Source organism: Hemiscyllium ocellatum, chromosome 2 (genome assembly GCF_020745735.1).
Source record: "Hemiscyllium ocellatum isolate sHemOce1 chromosome 2, sHemOce1.pat.X.cur, whole genome shotgun sequence".
NCBI classification, from domain to species: Eukaryota; Metazoa; Chordata; class Chondrichthyes; order Orectolobiformes; family Hemiscylliidae; genus Hemiscyllium; species Hemiscyllium ocellatum.
This window is the reverse complement of record NC_083402.1, coordinates 89,502,515-89,521,364: the sequence shown is the minus strand read 5'-3', so window position 1 is coordinate 89,521,364 and position 18,850 is coordinate 89,502,515. Positions and strand designations below refer to the sequence as shown.

General features: G+C 41.7%; 1 protein-coding gene across 4 annotated transcripts in view; it reads left to right on the top strand.

The window, feature by feature from the left end:
- LOC132824029 (terminal uridylyltransferase 7-like) overlaps positions 1 to 18,850 on the top strand; it is a 90,494-nt gene that overhangs the window by 61,034 nt on the left and 10,610 nt on the right. For all 4 annotated transcript variants that reach the window (XM_060838282.1, XM_060838291.1, XM_060838309.1 and 1 more), the window contains one exon: positions 11,463 to 11,578. In XM_060838282.1, coding sequence (XP_060694265.1) covers positions 11,463 to 11,578 — 116 coding nt within the window. The remainder of the gene's footprint in view (positions 1 to 11,462; positions 11,579 to 18,850) is intronic.

The following is an 18,850-nucleotide window of genomic DNA, read 5'->3' as shown; positions in this document are numbered from 1 at the left end:
CCTGCAACATTTTTCCGCACTGTCCACTATCCACCGACTTTAGTGTCACCTGCAAACTTACTAACCTATCCACTTATGCCTGCATTCAAGTCATTTATAAAAAAGACAAACAGCAACGATCCCAAAACAGATCCTTGGGGCACACCACTAGTAACCGGACTCCATCAACTTGCTGCCTTCTTACAGAAAGCCAGTTTATAATCCAATCTGTTAAATCATCCTCAATCCCATGCCTCTGCATTTTCTCCAATAGCCTACCATGTGGAACCTTATCAAAGACTTTGCTAACATCCATGTACACCACGTCAACTGCCCTACCCTCATCCACATGATTGGTCACCTTCTCAAAAAACTCAATGAGGTTTATGGGACATGACCTACCCTTGACAAAACCATGTTGACTATCTGAAATCAAACTATTGCTTGCTAGATGATTATAAATCTTATTTCTTATAATTCTTTCCAAAACTTTTCCTACAATAGACGTAAGGCTCACTGGTTTATAATTACCTGGGTCATCTCTACTCCCCTTCTTGAACAGGGGCACAACATTTGCAATTCTCCAGTCTTCTAGACAATGATGACTGAAAGATCAAGGCCAAAGGCACCAACATCTCCTCCCTAGCTTCCCAGAGAATCCTCAGATAAATCCCATCTGGCACAGGGGACTTGTCTACTTTCACTCCTTCTAGAATTGATAACACCTTACTAACCTCAATCCTTTTTAATATAATACCCCATATCTCATTCTTCTCCTCTACAATCTCCTGCTTTTCCTGAGTGAAAACAGATGAGAAATATTCATTTAGCACCTCTCTAATCTCCACAGGGTCCACACTCAAATTTCCACTTCTGTTGTTGACTGGCCCTAATCCTACCATAGTCATCCTTTTCTTCCTCACATACTTATAGAAAGCTTTAGGATGCTCCTTTATTCTACCTGCTAAAGACTGCTCGTGTCCTCTCCTTGCTCTTCTTAAACTCTCTCTCTTTAAATCCTTCCTAGCTAACCTGTAACTCTCCATCGCCTCATCTGAACCATCTCACCTCTGAAGGAAGGGATGATACTATCAGCTTTTACGAAGGGGCATGGCAAATTGAGGGGTGATAGATTTAAGACAGATGTCAGAAGCAGGTTCTTTACTCAGAGTGGTAAGGGTGTGGATTGCCCTGCCTGCCAATGTAGTTAACTCAGCCACATTAGGGAGATTTAAACAATCCTTGGATAACCGCATGGATGATGAGATTATGTAGGGAAATGGGCTTAGATTAGTTCACAGGTCGGCATAACATCAAGGGCTGAAGGGCCTGTTTTGTGCTCTATTGTTCTGTGTTTCAGTGTGGTGGTAGGTTTGTTGGTTACATAGGGGCCAGAGTAGTCTGGTCTTCATCTCTGAGACGTCTTTACTGTGTGGTAAAATATGTACTTTTAAAATGTACATTTATTACCTGGAAATTATCATGATGAATTTGATGTTCCACAAATATAAAATACATTTTTCAGGACTTAAGGTGTTCATCATTAAAATTTTAAAGTTAGTACCCCATTAAAAAGCTAACCATCCAACAAGGTTTCTGTAAAGGGCTTTTACAACAAAACGTTAGCATTAAGGTAGAATTTCTTTTGTTTGATTCCAGTCCACAGGGGCTTCAACGTCTTATGAAAATGTGTACTATCGCTGACAGCGATTTCTACATTTAATTGCATTATTGTGGACTGCAAATGATTGTCATATTTCAGAGGAGTATTGATGATGAATGTTGACATATTCACTGTTCTTAGTGAAAACCTGAACCTTGGTAGCAGAAGAGACGTTAAAAACTCTTCGACGTTAAAACCATTTTGAGCCTTAGTCCATGCAAGGCAAATAGACAATAGGTCAAAATAGGATTATGGCTAATTTCGTTTCTGTTAATAATGTGCAGAATGATTAAACCAGAACAACACAGGAGGAGCAAAATAATATGATGCAATAATTAAAGCAAAAGGAGAAAACAAAATAGGAGAATGATTTAAAAATAATTCAGAAGAAGAAAACACTTTAAAAGAATAAGATTGTCAAAAACTGAGATTGAGTAGCATATACTTAAATGCACATGCAAAATAAACAGAAGTACCATTCACAACAGGGAAGAATATTCATAAAATAACTGCACAGATGCCGGTATCCAGTCACCCGAGCCACCCAGCTTGGAGTCAGTCCTTAACGGAGGAGATTCTAATATCCTGGTTATATATTTTTCCCTTTAAGAAACATGGGCTTGTCTCCTGATTATATTGGTCAGCCAAGGCGTTCCTGATTTGACCCAGGTTAACAATCCCAATCAAGAACTTCACAGTTTACAAGGTCCACTTGGTTCCAATCACAACAGCTCAACAGTTTAAACAGAAACTTGGTTTGGACCTGACAGAAATTAGGTCAGGATTTTCACATGTTCACACGAAGTGTAGAGTTGGGTATGTTAGAGGTTGAAAAGCTGTCCTCCTTCCCCACAACACAATCCCACTAGATCTCACAGCAGTCAGTTTGTTAAGGGCTGACAGTGACATCCTTGCTCACCAAAGCCTACTGGCAAATCAAGAGTCCATAGATCCTCAAAGCTGTCAGTCAAGGTCTATCCTCCAGGGGATCCAGTGGCAGGGTGGAAACTCTGGAGAGTGGGGGTCAGAGGGAAGGACAGACTTTTGACTCCGTCCATGTCCCCAACTGACCCAAATTGGGCAAATAGAGCACCTCTCAAAAAAAAGGCAGCAGGCAAATCACCCTGATTACCCAGTCAGGAATCCAGCCACAAAAACAAAGTGCTGGAGAAACTCGGCAGGTACGGCAACGCCTGAGAGAGAAAAACATAGCTAATGTTTCAAATCCAGAAAAACACACCCCATGTCAACTGATTCTGATGAAAGTTCACTAGACTTGAAATGTTAACTCTGTTTGTCTCTCCACAGCTATTGCCAGACCTGCTGAATTTCTTCAATACTTTCTTATTTGTGTTTCAAGTCCATAGTTCTTTGTTTTATTTTAATCAGGAAACCAGTCACTTTACCAACCTTCCCAGCAGGCAAATAATCAGGCAGCTGGTGAATTCAGGGCCTAGTGGCTGTTAATTGACCAAGCGGGGCCTTAATTGCTGCCAAGTCCAGAATGTTCCCTGCTGAACCTCCTTGCTCAGCATTTAATTGGTGAGGAAGCTTCTTGGTGCACAGTGGCAGTATCTAGACCTGTGGACTAGGACATCCACATTCAGGTCCCACCTGTCCTGGTTTTGTATCTGAACATATCTGAACAGGTTGATTGAAATAACTTTAATTGGTGAAGTTGCGCGCGCGCGCGCGCATTACAGTGCAGATATATGGAGGTTAGTGAGATTCTTTGTTTTTGAGTTTATCTTTGTGAATATAATTGGAACACACCCTTTAGGCATGACTGATGAATGTTTGGAAAAGCTGCTAAAAGATTGTGTCAGTTTAAGTTGTTACGTGGTCTGCTGTACACTGGCGAGATGAAATGCAGGCTGGATAGCAGCTTTTCAGAACACCTATGTTCTGTCCATAAAAATGACTCTGAGCTACCTGTTGCTGGCCACTTCAACACACCACTGGCTAACATTGCTGTCTCATAATGTAGAGAAGCCAGTATTGGACCAGTGTGGACAAAGTTAAAAATCACAGCACCAGATTATAGTCCAGCAGATTTATTTAGAAGGATTCTGGGTAATCCAAGAGGGAGGACAGGAAAAATTTCTGGCTGTTAACAGGCTGTTCCTTTTTTGAGGTACTTTAGGTGTTGGAGGTGATTTCCTCAAATTCCAGCAGCAGCGATTACTATTTTATATGCTGTTGCATTGTTTTGGAACTTTGAAGAAATAAATGTCAAAACAACAGCACTTTGAAAAGGGAGAGGAACAGACAAAGGTAGTACATGGTCTGTGCAGGAGAGAGAGAGAAAGAAATCCACACTGCTAACTGACACCACAGTGAATCTGTGCAGTTACTGCCTTTGCTGTTGAATTCATGTATCCCTGGACATCGGAGTGCATCTGAGAAAATTAACAAACAATGAAATTTGCAACTGATCTTGGAGGAACCTGTTTGGGAGAGGTCACAACACAGAAACAGATAAATGCATACTTTTAAGTGTGGCTTTGTTGTAAGTCTATAGTAGTGAGTAGAGTGGGTTCTTTCTTGATTATATGTTTTATTGAGATATGTCTCTTGATTAAACTTAAAAAATATAAGTCATAAGTATTAAGTTAGCCTGGAGCAGTGTTTTGTAGAGGAATGAGACAGTACTATTTTCTGGGTCTGCAGATTAGAAGAAGGAAAAATGGCCCTTATTAGAGTGATATGTTCTTCTTGTCGGATGTGGAAGTTTAGATTAGATTAGATTACTTAGTGTGGAAACAGGCCCTTCGGCCCAACAAGTCCACACTGACCCGCCGAAGCGCACCCACCCAAACCCCTACCCCTGCATTTACCCTTGCACCTAACCCTACGGGCAATTTAGCATGGCCAATTCACCTAACCTGCACATTTTTGGACTGTAGGAGGAAACCGGAGCAAACCCACGCAGACACTGGGAGAATGTGCAAGCTCCACATAGTCAGTCACCTGAGGCGGGAATTGAACCCGGGTCTCTGGTGCTGTGAGGCAGCAGTGCTAACCACTGTGCCACCGTGCCACCCACAGAGAGTTTGTGTTACTGAGGATTATACCTGCATTAAATGCCGTTGGTTGCGAATCCTATCAGATCGAATGGATCAGTTAGAGGCAGTGAGGAATTTACAAGACCAAGGGGGTGTGATGGATGGGTTAACTCCAGGAAAGGTAAGAGAGATCGGCAGGTAGTGCAGGAGTCTTCTATGGCTATCCCCATTTCAAACAAGTATGTTGTTTTGAAAAATGTAGTGGGTGATGGATTCTCAGGGGAATGCAGCATGAACAGCCAAGTTTCTGGTATTGAGACTGGCTCTAATGCAATGAGGGGTACGTTGGGTTCCAAGAGATCAATTGTGTTCGGGGACGCTCTAGTCCGAGGCACAGACAGACATTTCTGTGGCCAGCAGCAAAAAATCAGAATGATGTCTTGCCTCCCTGGTGCCAGGATCAAGGATGTCTCAGAAAGGGTGCAGAATATTCTCAAGGGGGGAGAGGGCCCAGCAGGTGGTAATCGTACACATTGGAACCAATGACATAGGAAGGGAAGATGATGAGATTCTGAAGGGAGAATATAGAGAGTATAGGCAGGAATCTAAAAAGTAGGTCCTCCAGAGTAGTAATATCTGAATTACACCTAGTGCTATGAGCTAGTGAGAGTAGGAATAGAAGGATAGAGCAAATAAATGCGTGGCCGAGGAGTGGTGTATGGGAAGATTCATATTTTTGGATCATTGGAATCTCTTCTGGAGTAGACGTGACCTGTATAAGAAGGACGGATTGCACCTGAATTGGAAAGGGACTAATATACTGGCAGGGAGATTTGCTAGAGCTGCTTGGTAGGATTTAAACTAGTAAGGTGAGGGGAGTGGGACCCAGGGATATAGTGAGGAAAGAGATCAATCTGAGACTGGTACAATTGAGATCAAAGGTGAGTCAAGCAGGGTCAAAGCAGAGAACAAGGTAGGACTGATAAATTAAAGTGCATTTATTTCAATGCAAGAGGCCGAATAGGGAAGGCAGATGAGGTCAGGGCTTGGTTAGGGCATGGGACTGGGATATCATAGCAATTACAGAAATGTGGCTCAGGGATGGATAGAACTGACAGCTTAATGTTTCAGAATACAACTGCTACAAGGACAGAAAGGGAGGCAAGAGAGATGGGGGAGTGGCATTTTTGATCAGGGATAGCATTACAGCTGTACTTAGGGAGAATATTCCTGGAAATACATCCAGAGAAGTTATTTGGGTGGAACTGAGAAATAAGAAAGGGATGATCACCTTATTAGATTTGTATTATAGACCCCAAATAGTCAGCAAAAATCTCCTTCCAAATTTTGTTTCTCAATTTCCCGCTATCTGTAAGAATAATTGGGTGGTTATGGTAGGGGATTTTAACTTTCCAAAAATAGACTGGGACTGCCATAGTGTTAAAGGTTTAGATGGAGAGGAATTTGTGAAGTGTGTACAAGAAAATTTTCTGATTTAGTAAGTGGATGTACCTACTAGAGAAGATACAAAACCTGACCTACTCTTGGGAAATAAGGCAGGGCAGGTGACTGAGGTGTCAGTGGGGGAGCACTTTAGGGCCAGCGACCATAATTCTATCAGTTTTAAAATAGTGATGAAAAAGGATAGACCAGATCTAAAAGTTGAAGTTCTAAATTGGAGGAATGTTAATTTCGATAGTGTTAGGCAAGAACTTTCAAAAGCTGATTGGGTGCAGATGTTCACAGGTAAAGGGACGGCTGGAAAATGGGAAGCCTTCAGAAATGAGATAACGAGAGTCCAGAGACAGTATATCCCTGTTAGGGTGAAAGGAAAGGCTAGGGAATGTTGGATGACTGAAGAAATTGAGGGTTTATTTAAGAAAAAGGAAGCATACGTCTGGTATAGACGGGAGAGATCGAGTGAATCCTTAGAAGAGTATAAAGGCAATAAGAATATACACGAGGGAAATCAGAAGGGTAAAAAGAGGAGATGAGATAGCTTTGGCAAATAGAGTTAAGGAGAATCCAAAGCGTTTTTACAAATACATTAAGGACAAAACGGCAACTAGGGAGAGTATAGGGCCCCTCAAAGATCAGCAAGTCAACCTTTGTGTGGAGCTGCAGAAGATGGAGGAGACACTAAACGAGTATTTTGCATCAGTGTTTACTGTGGAGAAGGACGTGGAAGATATAGAATGTAGGGAAATAGGTGGTGATATCTTGAAAAATGTCCATATTACAGAGTAGGAAGTGCTGGATGTCTTGAAACGCATAGAAGTGAATAAATCCCCAGGACCTGATCAGGTGTACCCTAGAACTCTGTGAAGCTCGGGAAAAGATTGCTGTGTTTCTTGCTGAGAATTTGTATCATCAATAGCACAAGTAAGGTGCCAGAAGACTATAGAATGGCTAACGTATTGCCACTCTTTAAGAAAGTTGGTAAGCCAGGGAACTATAGAGTGGGGAGCCTGCCGTCGATGGTGGGCAAGTTGTTGGAGGGAATCCTGAGGGACACGATGTACACGCATTTGGAAAGGCAAGGACTGATAGGGATAGTCACCATGGCTTTGTGTGTAGGAAATCATGTCTCACTAATTTGCTTGAGTTTATTTGAAGAAGTAACAAAGAGGATTGATGAGGGCAGAGTGGCGGACATGATCTATATGGAGTTCAGTAAGGCGTTCGACGAAGTTCCCCATGGGAGACTGATTCGCAGGCCTAGATCTCATGGAATACAGGAGAACTAGCCTGAGAGCAGAACTGGCTCAAAGGTAGAAGACGGAGGGTGGTGGAGGGTTGTTTTTCAGATTGGAGGCCTATGTCCAGTGTAGTGCCACGAGAATTAGTGCTGGGTCCTCTGCTTTTCGTCACTTACATAAATGATTTGGATGTGAGCATAAGAGGCATAGTTAATAAATTTGCAGATGACACCAAAATTGGAGGTGTAGTTGACAGTGAAGAAAGTTACTTCACATTACAATGGGATCTTGATCAGATGGGTCAATGGACTGAGGAGTGGCTGATGGAGTTTAATTTAGATAAATGCGAGGTGCATTTTGGAAAGCAAATCTTGGCAGGATTTATACATTTCAGTGAGTCCCTCTCTCACTGCACACTCCAGGTCACCCCTCTACAAGGATTTATACACTGAATGGTAAGGTACTAAGGAGTGTTGCTGAACAAAGAGATCTTGGAGTGCAGGTTCATAGCTCCTTGAAAGTAGAGTTGCAGGTAGATAGGATAGTGAAGAAGGCGTATGGTATGCTTTCCTTTATTTGTCAGAATATTGAGTACAGGAGTTGGGAGGTCATGTTGCGGCTGTACAGGACATTGGTTAGACCACTGTTGGAATATTGTGTGCAGTTCCGGTCTCCTTCCTACCAGAAAGGGTTCAGAAAAGATTTACAAGGATGTTGCCAGGGTTGGAGGATTTGAGCTATAGGGAGAGGTTGAATAGGCTAGGGCTGTTTTAGATCATGAGGGGCATGGATGGGGTAAATAGACAAGGTCTTTTCCCTGGGGTGGGGGAGTCCAGAACTAGAGGGCATAGGTGTCGGGTGAGAGAGGAAAGATATAACAGAGATCTGAGGGGCAACGTTTTCATGCAAAGGGCGATGCGTGTGTGGAATGAACTGCCAGAGGAAGTGTGAGGCCAGTACAATTACAGTATTTAAAAGGCATCTGGATGGATATATGAATAGGAAGGGTTTGGAGGGATATGGGCCAGATGCTGGCAGGTGGGGCTAGATTGGATTGGGATATCTGGTCGGCATGGACGTGTTGGACTGAAGGGTCTGTTTCTGTGCTGTACATCTCTATGACTGTATACGTACTAGCTTTCGGAGTGCTGCTCCTTCATCAGGTAGCTGTCTGGCGAAGGAGCAGTACTCTGAAAGCTAGTACTTCCAAATAAACCTGTTCGACTATAACTGGTGGTGTATGATTTTTATCTGTCTCAGGCTGGCTGTAGTGCTGCAGTGAAGCTCAATGCAAACTGGAAGAACAGCAACTCCTTTTCATCTTTGGGTCTGTGCAGCATTCAGTGTTCAGTATTAAAAGTTAAGTCCTTTTAGGGCCTGAGCATCTTCTCCCATGTACTTACCCTAAGCCCACACACCAGACTTTGTCCTCACATGGGCTGCTACTGCAAACAACACATTGTCAGCTACCAATGATTCCCATTAGCAGCTATTCATTCTCCCAGGCTGAGCTTTACACATTAAGTGTTCAGCTCAAGTGTTTTTCTCTGTCTCTGGGCTGTATCTCCACCTATCGTTCCTACACCTGCCCCCCCAGGCCCCATCCCATCTTCAGCATATTTACCATCCTTTTCCAAAGTAAAATTAATTCAATGGACCTTAGTCATTAATGCTGCTTTCTCTCCACAGATGGAACCAGACATGAGTTCTTGCAGCAATTTTTGCTTTTATTCCTGATTTCCAGCGTCCACAGTACCTTAGTATTTTGTTAAAGGTCTTGTGTAGCTTGCAGCATCTTGGAAATCGAAAGATAATAGTAGACCTACACTTAAAGTAAAATCTTTGATCCATTATCCATGAGAGCTGCGATTGGGAGTAGGTATTGGAAGATGACAAACAATTGGGTGATGTCTTTAGCTGGGAAACTAGAGCCAAAAGAATTACAGGGAGAAAGTGAGTACTGCAGATGCTAAAGATCAGAGTTGAGTGTGTGACACTGGAAAAGCACAGCAGGTCAGGCAACATCGGAGGAGCAGGTGAATTGACATTTCGGGCTTAAGCCCTTTTCTAATGAAGGGCTTATGCCTGAAACGTCAATTTGCCTGCTCCTTGGATGCTGCCTGACCTACTGTGCTTTTCCAGTGCCACACTTTCGACCCCAAAAATTACAGAAATCCTCCATTAAAAAGCAGCTAGTCCTGTTGCAATTTGAGGTCTGGCTTTGAGCATGGTTCCTGTTAGAAACTGGAGCAGGAAATGTTTGTAGACCAGAGTGGTTTCATCTTTTAAGTTACCTCTCAGGAGTTGCAGGGAAGTCTGTGCTGCAGCTGTCAAATCTGGACTCATGAGGTCACTAAATAAATTGGAGGGAATCTTAGCCAAAGGAAGTCCTGTGAAATCTTGTGCCTTACTAAATAACAAAGCACTGAAGAGAAATCAGAGTAAGGTTTTGTAATATACTTTTGAGTTGGTCCTAGAAAAAAGTGAATGAATCTTATTTTGTTTTAGGATAACCCTCTTACTAGAACTACAGCTAACGCAAATTAATTGTTTATCAGAATCCAAGTATCTCAACTGCAGTTGACCTTTAAAGGTTTAATGATAAAGATTTCTGCAGCTGGACTCATGAGTGCCATATAAGATCAATAGATCACTGAACGAGCTCCTGTTCAAGATGGAGAATACAGTACAAATGTTACCTGTCACTTGTAATGCTAGTTTAATGTTAGCTAGAGTTTGCTAGTTTCTTGATCACAAAGCTCTAAATGAGGCAAGAGCCTTCAAAATCATCAACAAACAGTCCCAGTCCTGATATTATGATTGGAAAAAAGGCTATTAGTGAAGTAGCTTGTTTTTGTGAATTCAACAGTGCTGTTGTGAAAGATTCCCCAGCAATATCCCAGGGCTGTGATGATTGACTTCTAGTAACCACAACTGATGACTGCAATGGAAGTTTTTCCTTTGACTCCATTGATCTTTGTTATGAAAGGATTCCAATGAGCCATACTGTATTGAGTGTTGTCTCAATGTCAAAGATAGCTACTTGTGTTCCAGCATTTGAGCTGTTATATCCATGTCAAGATTGAGGAGTTAAGTGAGACCTGCACCTGACTGGTTCTGCTAGAATGCAATGTGATAACCATTTTATGGGTTACTGGTGAATAAGTGTTGCTTCGTGGAAAAATTACAAACGACTATCAGTTTACTGATGATTGGAACGAGGTTGACATGGTAGTAATTATCCAGTTTTTATTTTTCTCCCTTTTTGTGGATGTCGTCATTGTACAATGGTCCTTTGGTTTGACCATCAATTTATCTTCTACGGGATTAAAGTAAGCTTAAAGTGTCTGCACATTGCTATATTACATCTTTTGTCATCTTTCTTGATTATAAGTGAAAAGTTAAATCCCCTGAATGCAGTGACGAGTAATTCCCTTATTATTGTCAGATGAGAGCAAAACAACATAGTATAATCATATAAGCAGATTTCCAAGTTTATAAAGATGCTATATAAAGCGATCTTCTATCTGCTTGAAGTCATGTGAAGATGTTAGGTTTCCACTTGAGTGAGAGTTTCTTTAAAACAAAACCAAATCTTGAGAATTGGAAAACATCCCCTGCGCATCTTCAGCCAGGCCTATCACTACTCACGGTTTAAAGGGAAATAATTAAATTGGGTTAATTGCTGCAAAGAGGGAAATAGTAGGATGAAGGAAGAAGCTTAACTCTTGCACTCATATGTTTGCTTAGAGTTGCCTTAAGTAAATATGGATGGAATAAAATGCATGGGTAAACAAAGAATCATCTATTGTATAAAATGATTTTATTGTATCCTCTTTGTGATTGCTAGAGTCTTCCTAGAATATGGGAGTAATGTTCTGCTTTACAAAAACTTAGGTCTTCTACAAAATTGTTGATGAAACATATTTTTAACACAAAAGGGCCTCTCTGCTACATGAATAATGACGGGCAGAAGGATTATTATTTGAAATTTAATCTATCGTGGAAAATCGTAGGCAAGACATTCTACAAATACATGTTACCAATAATGCTGCTTGTTGTGTAGATGCAATGATTGTTATTATTTTTAACGTATTGATTTTTTTAAAATTGAAGGAGTATTTCTTTGATCCAGAAATTCTGACTGAGGGGAAGTTAGCTCCAAATGACCGATGCTGCAGAATTTGTGGGAAAATTGGTCATTTTATGAAAGACTGCCCCTTACGGAGAAGGTGAGTTAAGTTCCTTCACTGTGGAGTCAATCTAAATATGTGTAGGTGAATCTTAATTTTTGAAGCCTGAATTCTATTTCAAAAATTCTGGCTCATTGTATGAATTGCAGAATTTCGCAGCACAAAAGGGATCTTTAAATATTTATTAATTTTTATTTTTTCATGCTTCTGCCACTAATAATATGTAATGAAGCATTCTATCTCTGAACAACCAACATAGATTTAAAACCAAAAATGGGTTCTCTTCCATTTTTGGTGATGATTTTAATTCTTGACCCATCAAACTGGAAAACATTTTTCCCTATTTCATTTACTTTTAAAGTGCATTCTGGAAGTGTGATTGACACTGACATGGTTAACATTTATTGCTAGTTCTGAGCTAGTTCCTTGAACAGGTTGTGGTTAACTGTAAGTGAGTAGTTTGCTGGTCTCTTCTGAGGGTAATTCAGAGGCAATCACATTCCTGAAGAATTCATGCTAGACAGTGTAAAGATCACATGTTTCCTTGCCCAAAACCTGTCCACTATCTACTATAGACAAGTATGATGGAATATTCTCTGCTAATCTGGATAGATGTTGCTCCAATAACCCTCGAAGTTTGACACCCATTCAGGACAAAGCAGTCCTCTTGATTAGATACTCCATCTACCACCTTCAACATTCACTTCAATCAACAGACAAACACACAGTGCAGGAGAGTGTGCTATCCACTAGATGTACTGCAGCAACTCACCAAGGTTCCTCTAACATTTTCCAAACCCACAATCTATATCACCTAGAAGGACAAAGGCAGAAGATGCATAAGTACAACCATTACCTATAAGTTCCTCTCCAAGCCACAGACCATCCTGATTTGGAGCTAGACCGCTGATCTTTCACTATTGCTCGAACACAGTCATTGAGATACGTAGCACGGAAACAGACTCTTCGGTTTAACTTGTCCATGCCGACCAGACATCCTAACACAATCTAGTCCCATTTGCCTGGCCCATATCCCTCTTAAACCCTTCCTATTCATATACTCATCCAGATGCCTTTTTAAATGCTGTAATTGTACCAGCCTGTCATTTCCTCCGGCAACTCATTCCATCACCCTCTATGTGAAAAGTTGCCCCTTCGGTTACTTTTGTATCTTTCCCCTTTCTCCCTGAACCTATGCCCTCTGGTTCTGGACTCCCCTATACCAGACTCCCCTGTTTATCCTATCTGTGCCCCTCATGATTTTATAAACCTCTATAAGGTCACTCCGTCAGTATCCAATGCTCCAGGGAAAACAGCCCCAGCCTATACAGCCTCTCCCTATAGCTCAAATCCTCCAACCCTGGCAACATCCTTGTAAATCTTTTCTGAACTCTTTCAAGTTTCACAACGTCCTTCCAATAGAAAAGAGTCCAGAATTGCACACACTACTCCAAAAGTGGCCTAACCAATGTCCTGTACAGCCACAACATGACCTCCCAACTCTTATATTTAATACTCTGACCAATAAAGAAAAGCTTCCCAAATGCCTTCTTTACTATCCTATCGACCTGCGACTCCACTTTCAAGGAGGTATGAACCTTGCACTCCAAGGTCTCTTTGTTCAGCAACACTCCCTAGGACCTTACCATTCAGTGTATGTAAGTCCTGCCAAGATTTGCTTTCCCAAAAATGCACCTCGCATTTATCTGAATTAAACTCCATCTGCCACTCCTCAGTCCATTGACCCATTTGATCAAGATCCCATTGTAATCTGAGGTAGCTTTCTTTCTGTCATCTGCAAATTTACTAACTGTACCCCCTATATTCACATCCAAATCATTTATATAAATGACAAAAAGCAGTGGACACAGCACTGATCCTTGTGGCACCCCACTGGTACAGGCCTCCAGTCTGAAAAGCAACCCTCCACCACTATCTTCTGTCTTCTACCTTCGAGCCAGTTCTGTATCCAAATGGCTAGTTTTCCCAGTAATCCATGAGATCTAACCTTGCTAACCAGTCTCCCATGAGGATCCCTTGTTGAATGCCAAACTGAAGTCCATATAGATCAGGTCTGCTGTTCTGCGCTCATCACTCTTGTTTGTTACTTCTTTAAAGAACTCGATCAAGTTCATGAGACATGACCTCCATGCACAAAGCCATCTTGACAATTCTAATCAGTCCTTTCCTTTTCAAATACATGTAAATCATGTCCCTCAGGATTCCCTCTAACATGCCCACCACTGATGTCAGGCTCACCGGTCTAGTTCCCTGGCATTTCCTTACCACCTTTCTTAAATAGTACCACATTATTTACCCTCCAGTCTTCCGGCACGTCACCTGAGAATATCGATGATCTCAATGTCTCAGCGAGGGGCCCAGCAATCACTTCCCTAGCTTCCCAGAGAGTTCTAGGGTACACCTGATCAGGTCCTGGGGATTTATCCACCATTGTGCATTTTAAGGCATCCAGCATGTAACATGGATGTTTTCCAAGATGTCACCATCTATTTCCCCACATTCTGAATTGACCATGTCCTTCTCCACAGTAAACACTGATGCAAAATACTCGTTTAGTGTCTCCCCCATCTCTTGCGGCCTCACACAAAGGCCAACTTGCTGATCTTTGAGGGGCCCTATTCTCTCCCTAATTACCCTTTTGTCCTTGTAAAAACACTTTGGATTGTCCTTAACTCTATTTGCAAAGCTATCTTATGTCCCCTTTTTGCCGTCCTGATTTCCCTTTGAAGTATACTCCTACTGCATTTATACTCTTCTAAGAATTCACTCGATCTCTCTTGTCTATACCTGACATAGGCTTCCTCCTTTTTCTTACCCAAAGCCTCAATTTCTCTTGTCATTCAGCATTCCCTATATCTACCAGCCTTTCCTTTCACCCTAACAGGAATATACTGTCTCTGGACTCTCGTAATGTCGTTTTTGAAGGCTTCCCGTTTTCCAGTCGTCCCTTTACCTGCGAACATGTGCCTCCAATCAGCTTTTGAAAGATCCTACCTAATACCATCAAAATTAGCCTTCCTTCAATTTAGAACTTCAAGTTTTAGATCTGGACTATCCTTTTCCATCACTATTTTAAAGCTAATAGAATTATGGTCACTGGCCCCAAAGTGCTTCCCCACTGACACCTCAGTCACCCGTTCTGCTGTATTTTCCGAGAGTAGGTCAGGTTTTGTATCTTCGCTAGTAGGTACATCCACATACTGAATCAGAATTTTCTTGTACACACCTCACAAATTCCTCTCTATCTAAACCCTTTAAGCTGTGGCAGTCCCAGTCTTGGATTCCCTGCCATAACGACCTTATTATTATTGCAGATAACTCCTTACAAATTTGTTTCTCAATTTCCTGCTGACTATTAGGGCGTCTATAATACAATCCCAATAAGGTGATCATCCCTTTCTGATTTCTCAGTTGCACTCAAATAACTTCCCTGGAAGTCTTCCCAGGAATATCCTCCCTTAGTACAGCTGTAATGCTATCCCTTACCAAAAACACCACTCTCCTCTCTTGTGCTCCGTTTTGTCCTTCCTGTAACATTTGTATCCTGGAACATTAAGCTGCCAGTCCTGTTCATCCCTGAGCCATGTTTCTGTAATTGCTATGATATTCCAGTCCCATGTTCCGAACCATGTCCTGAGTTCATCTGCCTTCCCTCTTGCATTGAAATAAATGCAATTTAATTCATCAGTCCTACCTTGTTCTCTGCTTTGTTTCTTCCTGCCCTGACTGTTTGACTCACTCCCTTTCCCACCTATACCAGTCTTAAATTGATCTCTTTCCTCACTATTTCTCTCGCACCTTACTAGTTTAAATCCTCCGAAGCAGCTCTAGCAAATCTCCCTGCTAGTATATTAATTCACCTACCAGTTCAGGTGCAATCCATCCTTCTTGTACAGATACTATACCAAGAGAGATTCCAATGATCCAAAAACGTGAATCCTTCTCCCCTGCACCAGCTCCTGAGCCATGCAATCATCTGCTCTATCCTCCTATTCCTACCCTCACTAGCTGTTAGCACCAGGTGTAATTCAGATATTACCCCCCTCAAGGATCTCTCTTTTTAAATTCCTGCCTAATTTTCTACATTCTCCCTTCAGAATATCATCCTTTTCCCTTTCTCTGTCTTTGATTCCAATGTGTACAATTACCTCCTGGCCTCTCTCCTCTTTGAGAACATTTTGCACCCGCTCCGAAATATCCTTGACCCTGGCACCACAGAAACAGCACACCATTCTAATTTCTCGCTGCTGGCCACATCATCTGTCTGTGCCTCGGACTAGAGAGTCCCCAGTCATGATCAATCGCTTGGAATCTGACAAACTCCTCATTGCATTACAGCCTGTGTCGATACCAGAAAGTTGACTGTCCATTTGAGGGTCCATCGGCCCAATACTTTCCAGAACAGCATACTTGTTTGAAATGGGGATGGCCATAGGACACTCCTGCCTGCTACTCCTACCTTTCCTGGAGTTAATCCATCTACAAAGTCCTAGAAATTCCTACCCTACAGTCCTGTTGGTGTTCCTACATGCCAAGGACTTTACTGGTTCAGGAAGCAACCAAAGGATTAAAGTGGTTCAAAGAAGGCAGCTCAATACCTTTTCCTCCAGGGCTATTAAGTATAGGTAATAAATGCTAGCTTAGTTAATTACATCTGCATCCCATTAATAAGCAGAAAAGTAATGTTCTTCACATAAAACAGATGTATTTTTTTGAATGCAGTAGCTCTTACTGACTTTTTGTTTCCAGGTTTGTTTTTTTTTTAAATTACTTGAAATGATCAAGCAGCCGTAGTAACACCCAAATTTGTATTTTGTGTGTTATTAGATCAGGCCTCTGAGTTACTGTCAGAGAAACACAAGCATACACTCCATAATTTTGAATCCAACAAACCTCTAATAATCTTAACAGGGAGTCCTGGTGTCTTCAGTTCTTCCCCATAACTAAAACCTTTTATTTCTAGCATGCTATTGAATCTCTTCTATGTATTCCCATTGCCATGACATCTTTTCATAGTAGAATACAAAACTGGCCACAATATTGTTATTGTAGCTCAACTCATGCTTTATTGTTTGAGTTCCAAATTGAAGTATTAGTGAAGGATGCTGGTAAAGAAGAATCTAAGTGGATTAGAAGAGCAAAATACCACATGAGATGATAACAAAAGCAAACCAATCACTAGAGTTCACTTCCCACAGGGATAAGATTTTTAAAGAATGTTAGATTTATATTGAACTTCGCACACATTACACATGAAGTAGTATGGATAGTCCTGGTCTCCACATTATTTAAAGGTTACTCAGAAACTGGAGAGGGTGCAAAAAACATATACAAAGTGATACTAGAGATCAAAGATTATATCTATTGGGCAAGGATGAACAGGCTATTGAAAAAAGTAGAGTGAAGAGCAACTTCAGAGATTTTTAAAATTATAAAAGGTTTTGATAAAGAAGACATGAAGAGTGTTCCAGTTGCAGGATAAAAGTAAACCAGGAGCCAACAGTGTAAGACCGTCATTAACAAACCAAAAAGGGGAAGAGGTTCTGAAGGAACACCTTTACCCACAAAGAAGTGACAGTTTGGAATCATCTGCCACAGAGGATGGTTGAAGTAAATAGGGCAGAGATATTTCAGGGAAAGTTAGATAAGCATGTGAAGGAGAAAAGAACAGAGGATTATGTCTGTTTCATTGAGGAATAATGGGAGGGGTCTCATAGAGCATAATCACGAGCATGGAATGATTGAGCCAAATGTCCTGTTCTGTAAGTTAATAAAATAATCTGATGTTATAAAGTGCAATATGTTGTATTCAATAAAACTTCAAATACAGCTCTTAATTTTATGTATGGGAATCTCCATACCTGAACCCTTCTATTCTGTCATCCTACCATCTGCCATTTCTAGCGTTGAAATCTAGAAAGTAGACACAGGAAGTAATCGAACCCACACCACTATTCGATCTGACAGAACCAGTATCTCAACCCCACCAGATCCCTTAACACCTTTAGCTTTGAGAAATGGGTTCATTTATTTGTTAAATATGTTTCAGTAACTTCACCTCCACAGCCTTCTCTGGCAGAGAATTTCATATGTTCACAACCCAGAAATGAAGAAATTTCTCCTCATCTCAGTCTAAAATGGTTTGCCGATTTCCTGAGACCACATTGGTCAGGGGAAGTATGACACATTCAGTCCGTCCAGCCCTAACAGAATGTCATATGTTTCAATGGAATCCCCTCTCCTTCTAAACTCCAGTGAGTACATTCCCAGTCAATTCAAGCTCTCCCCCTATGACCTACCATCCCAGTAATCAGCCTGATGACCATTTGCTGCTCTTCCTCTATGGCAGATATACATTTTTTTAATGTATGGATTGCACACAATTGCACTCCATGTGTTCTTCCCAAGGTCTGCACAACTACAATAAGGGCTTATGCCCGAAACGTCGATTCTCCTGCTCCTTGGATGCTGCCTGACCTGCGCTTTTCCAGCAACACATTTTTCAGCTCTGATCTCCAGCATCTGCAGTCCTCACTTTCTCCTACAACTACAATAAGACTTGTCCTGTACTCAAATCTTCTTGAAATGCTGCCCCTGCATGCTTGCTTTCAATGGCCAGTATACTAGGGCACCCAGAGTTCTTTTGTGGGTCAATAGTAATGTCCAGCCCCTGGTCAGAAGATGAGGGTTCAAGTTCTACCTGAGCCTGAAATGTTTCACAGCATGTTTAAATGGTTTGATTCAAGATACCTGCAAAGACACTTACGTTGTTTGTTACCTATCATCACTATATAAATAATACTCTGCTGTTTTTCTTTACCTCTCTGACACAACGTCCTACCTCCCCTTTGACCACCACCCTACCATGGCCCATCTGACCAAAATCACTCGCACTGTCTATGCCCTCATTGCCTCCGTTGATCTCCCCTCCACTGCCTTCAATCTTATAGACCCCAGCCGCATACTGCCCGGTTCTAACTGGTACCCAAGATTCACAAGCCCAAATAAGTTGGCTGACCCATCGTCTTTGCATGCTCCTGCCCCACCGAACTCATCCCATCTTACTTCAACTCCATCCTCTCCCCCGTGGTTCAGGCACTTCCCACCCACATCCGCGATACTAACCCACGCCCTCTACCTCTTCAGTAACTTCCAGATCCTTGGTGCTTTATCTTCACGTTGGATGTGCAGTCCTTATACATGTTCATACCCCACAAAGATGGCCTTTAAGGCCCTCAGCTGCTGCTTCTCCATCAGACCCATCCAGTTCCCCTCCATCAATACGCTCCT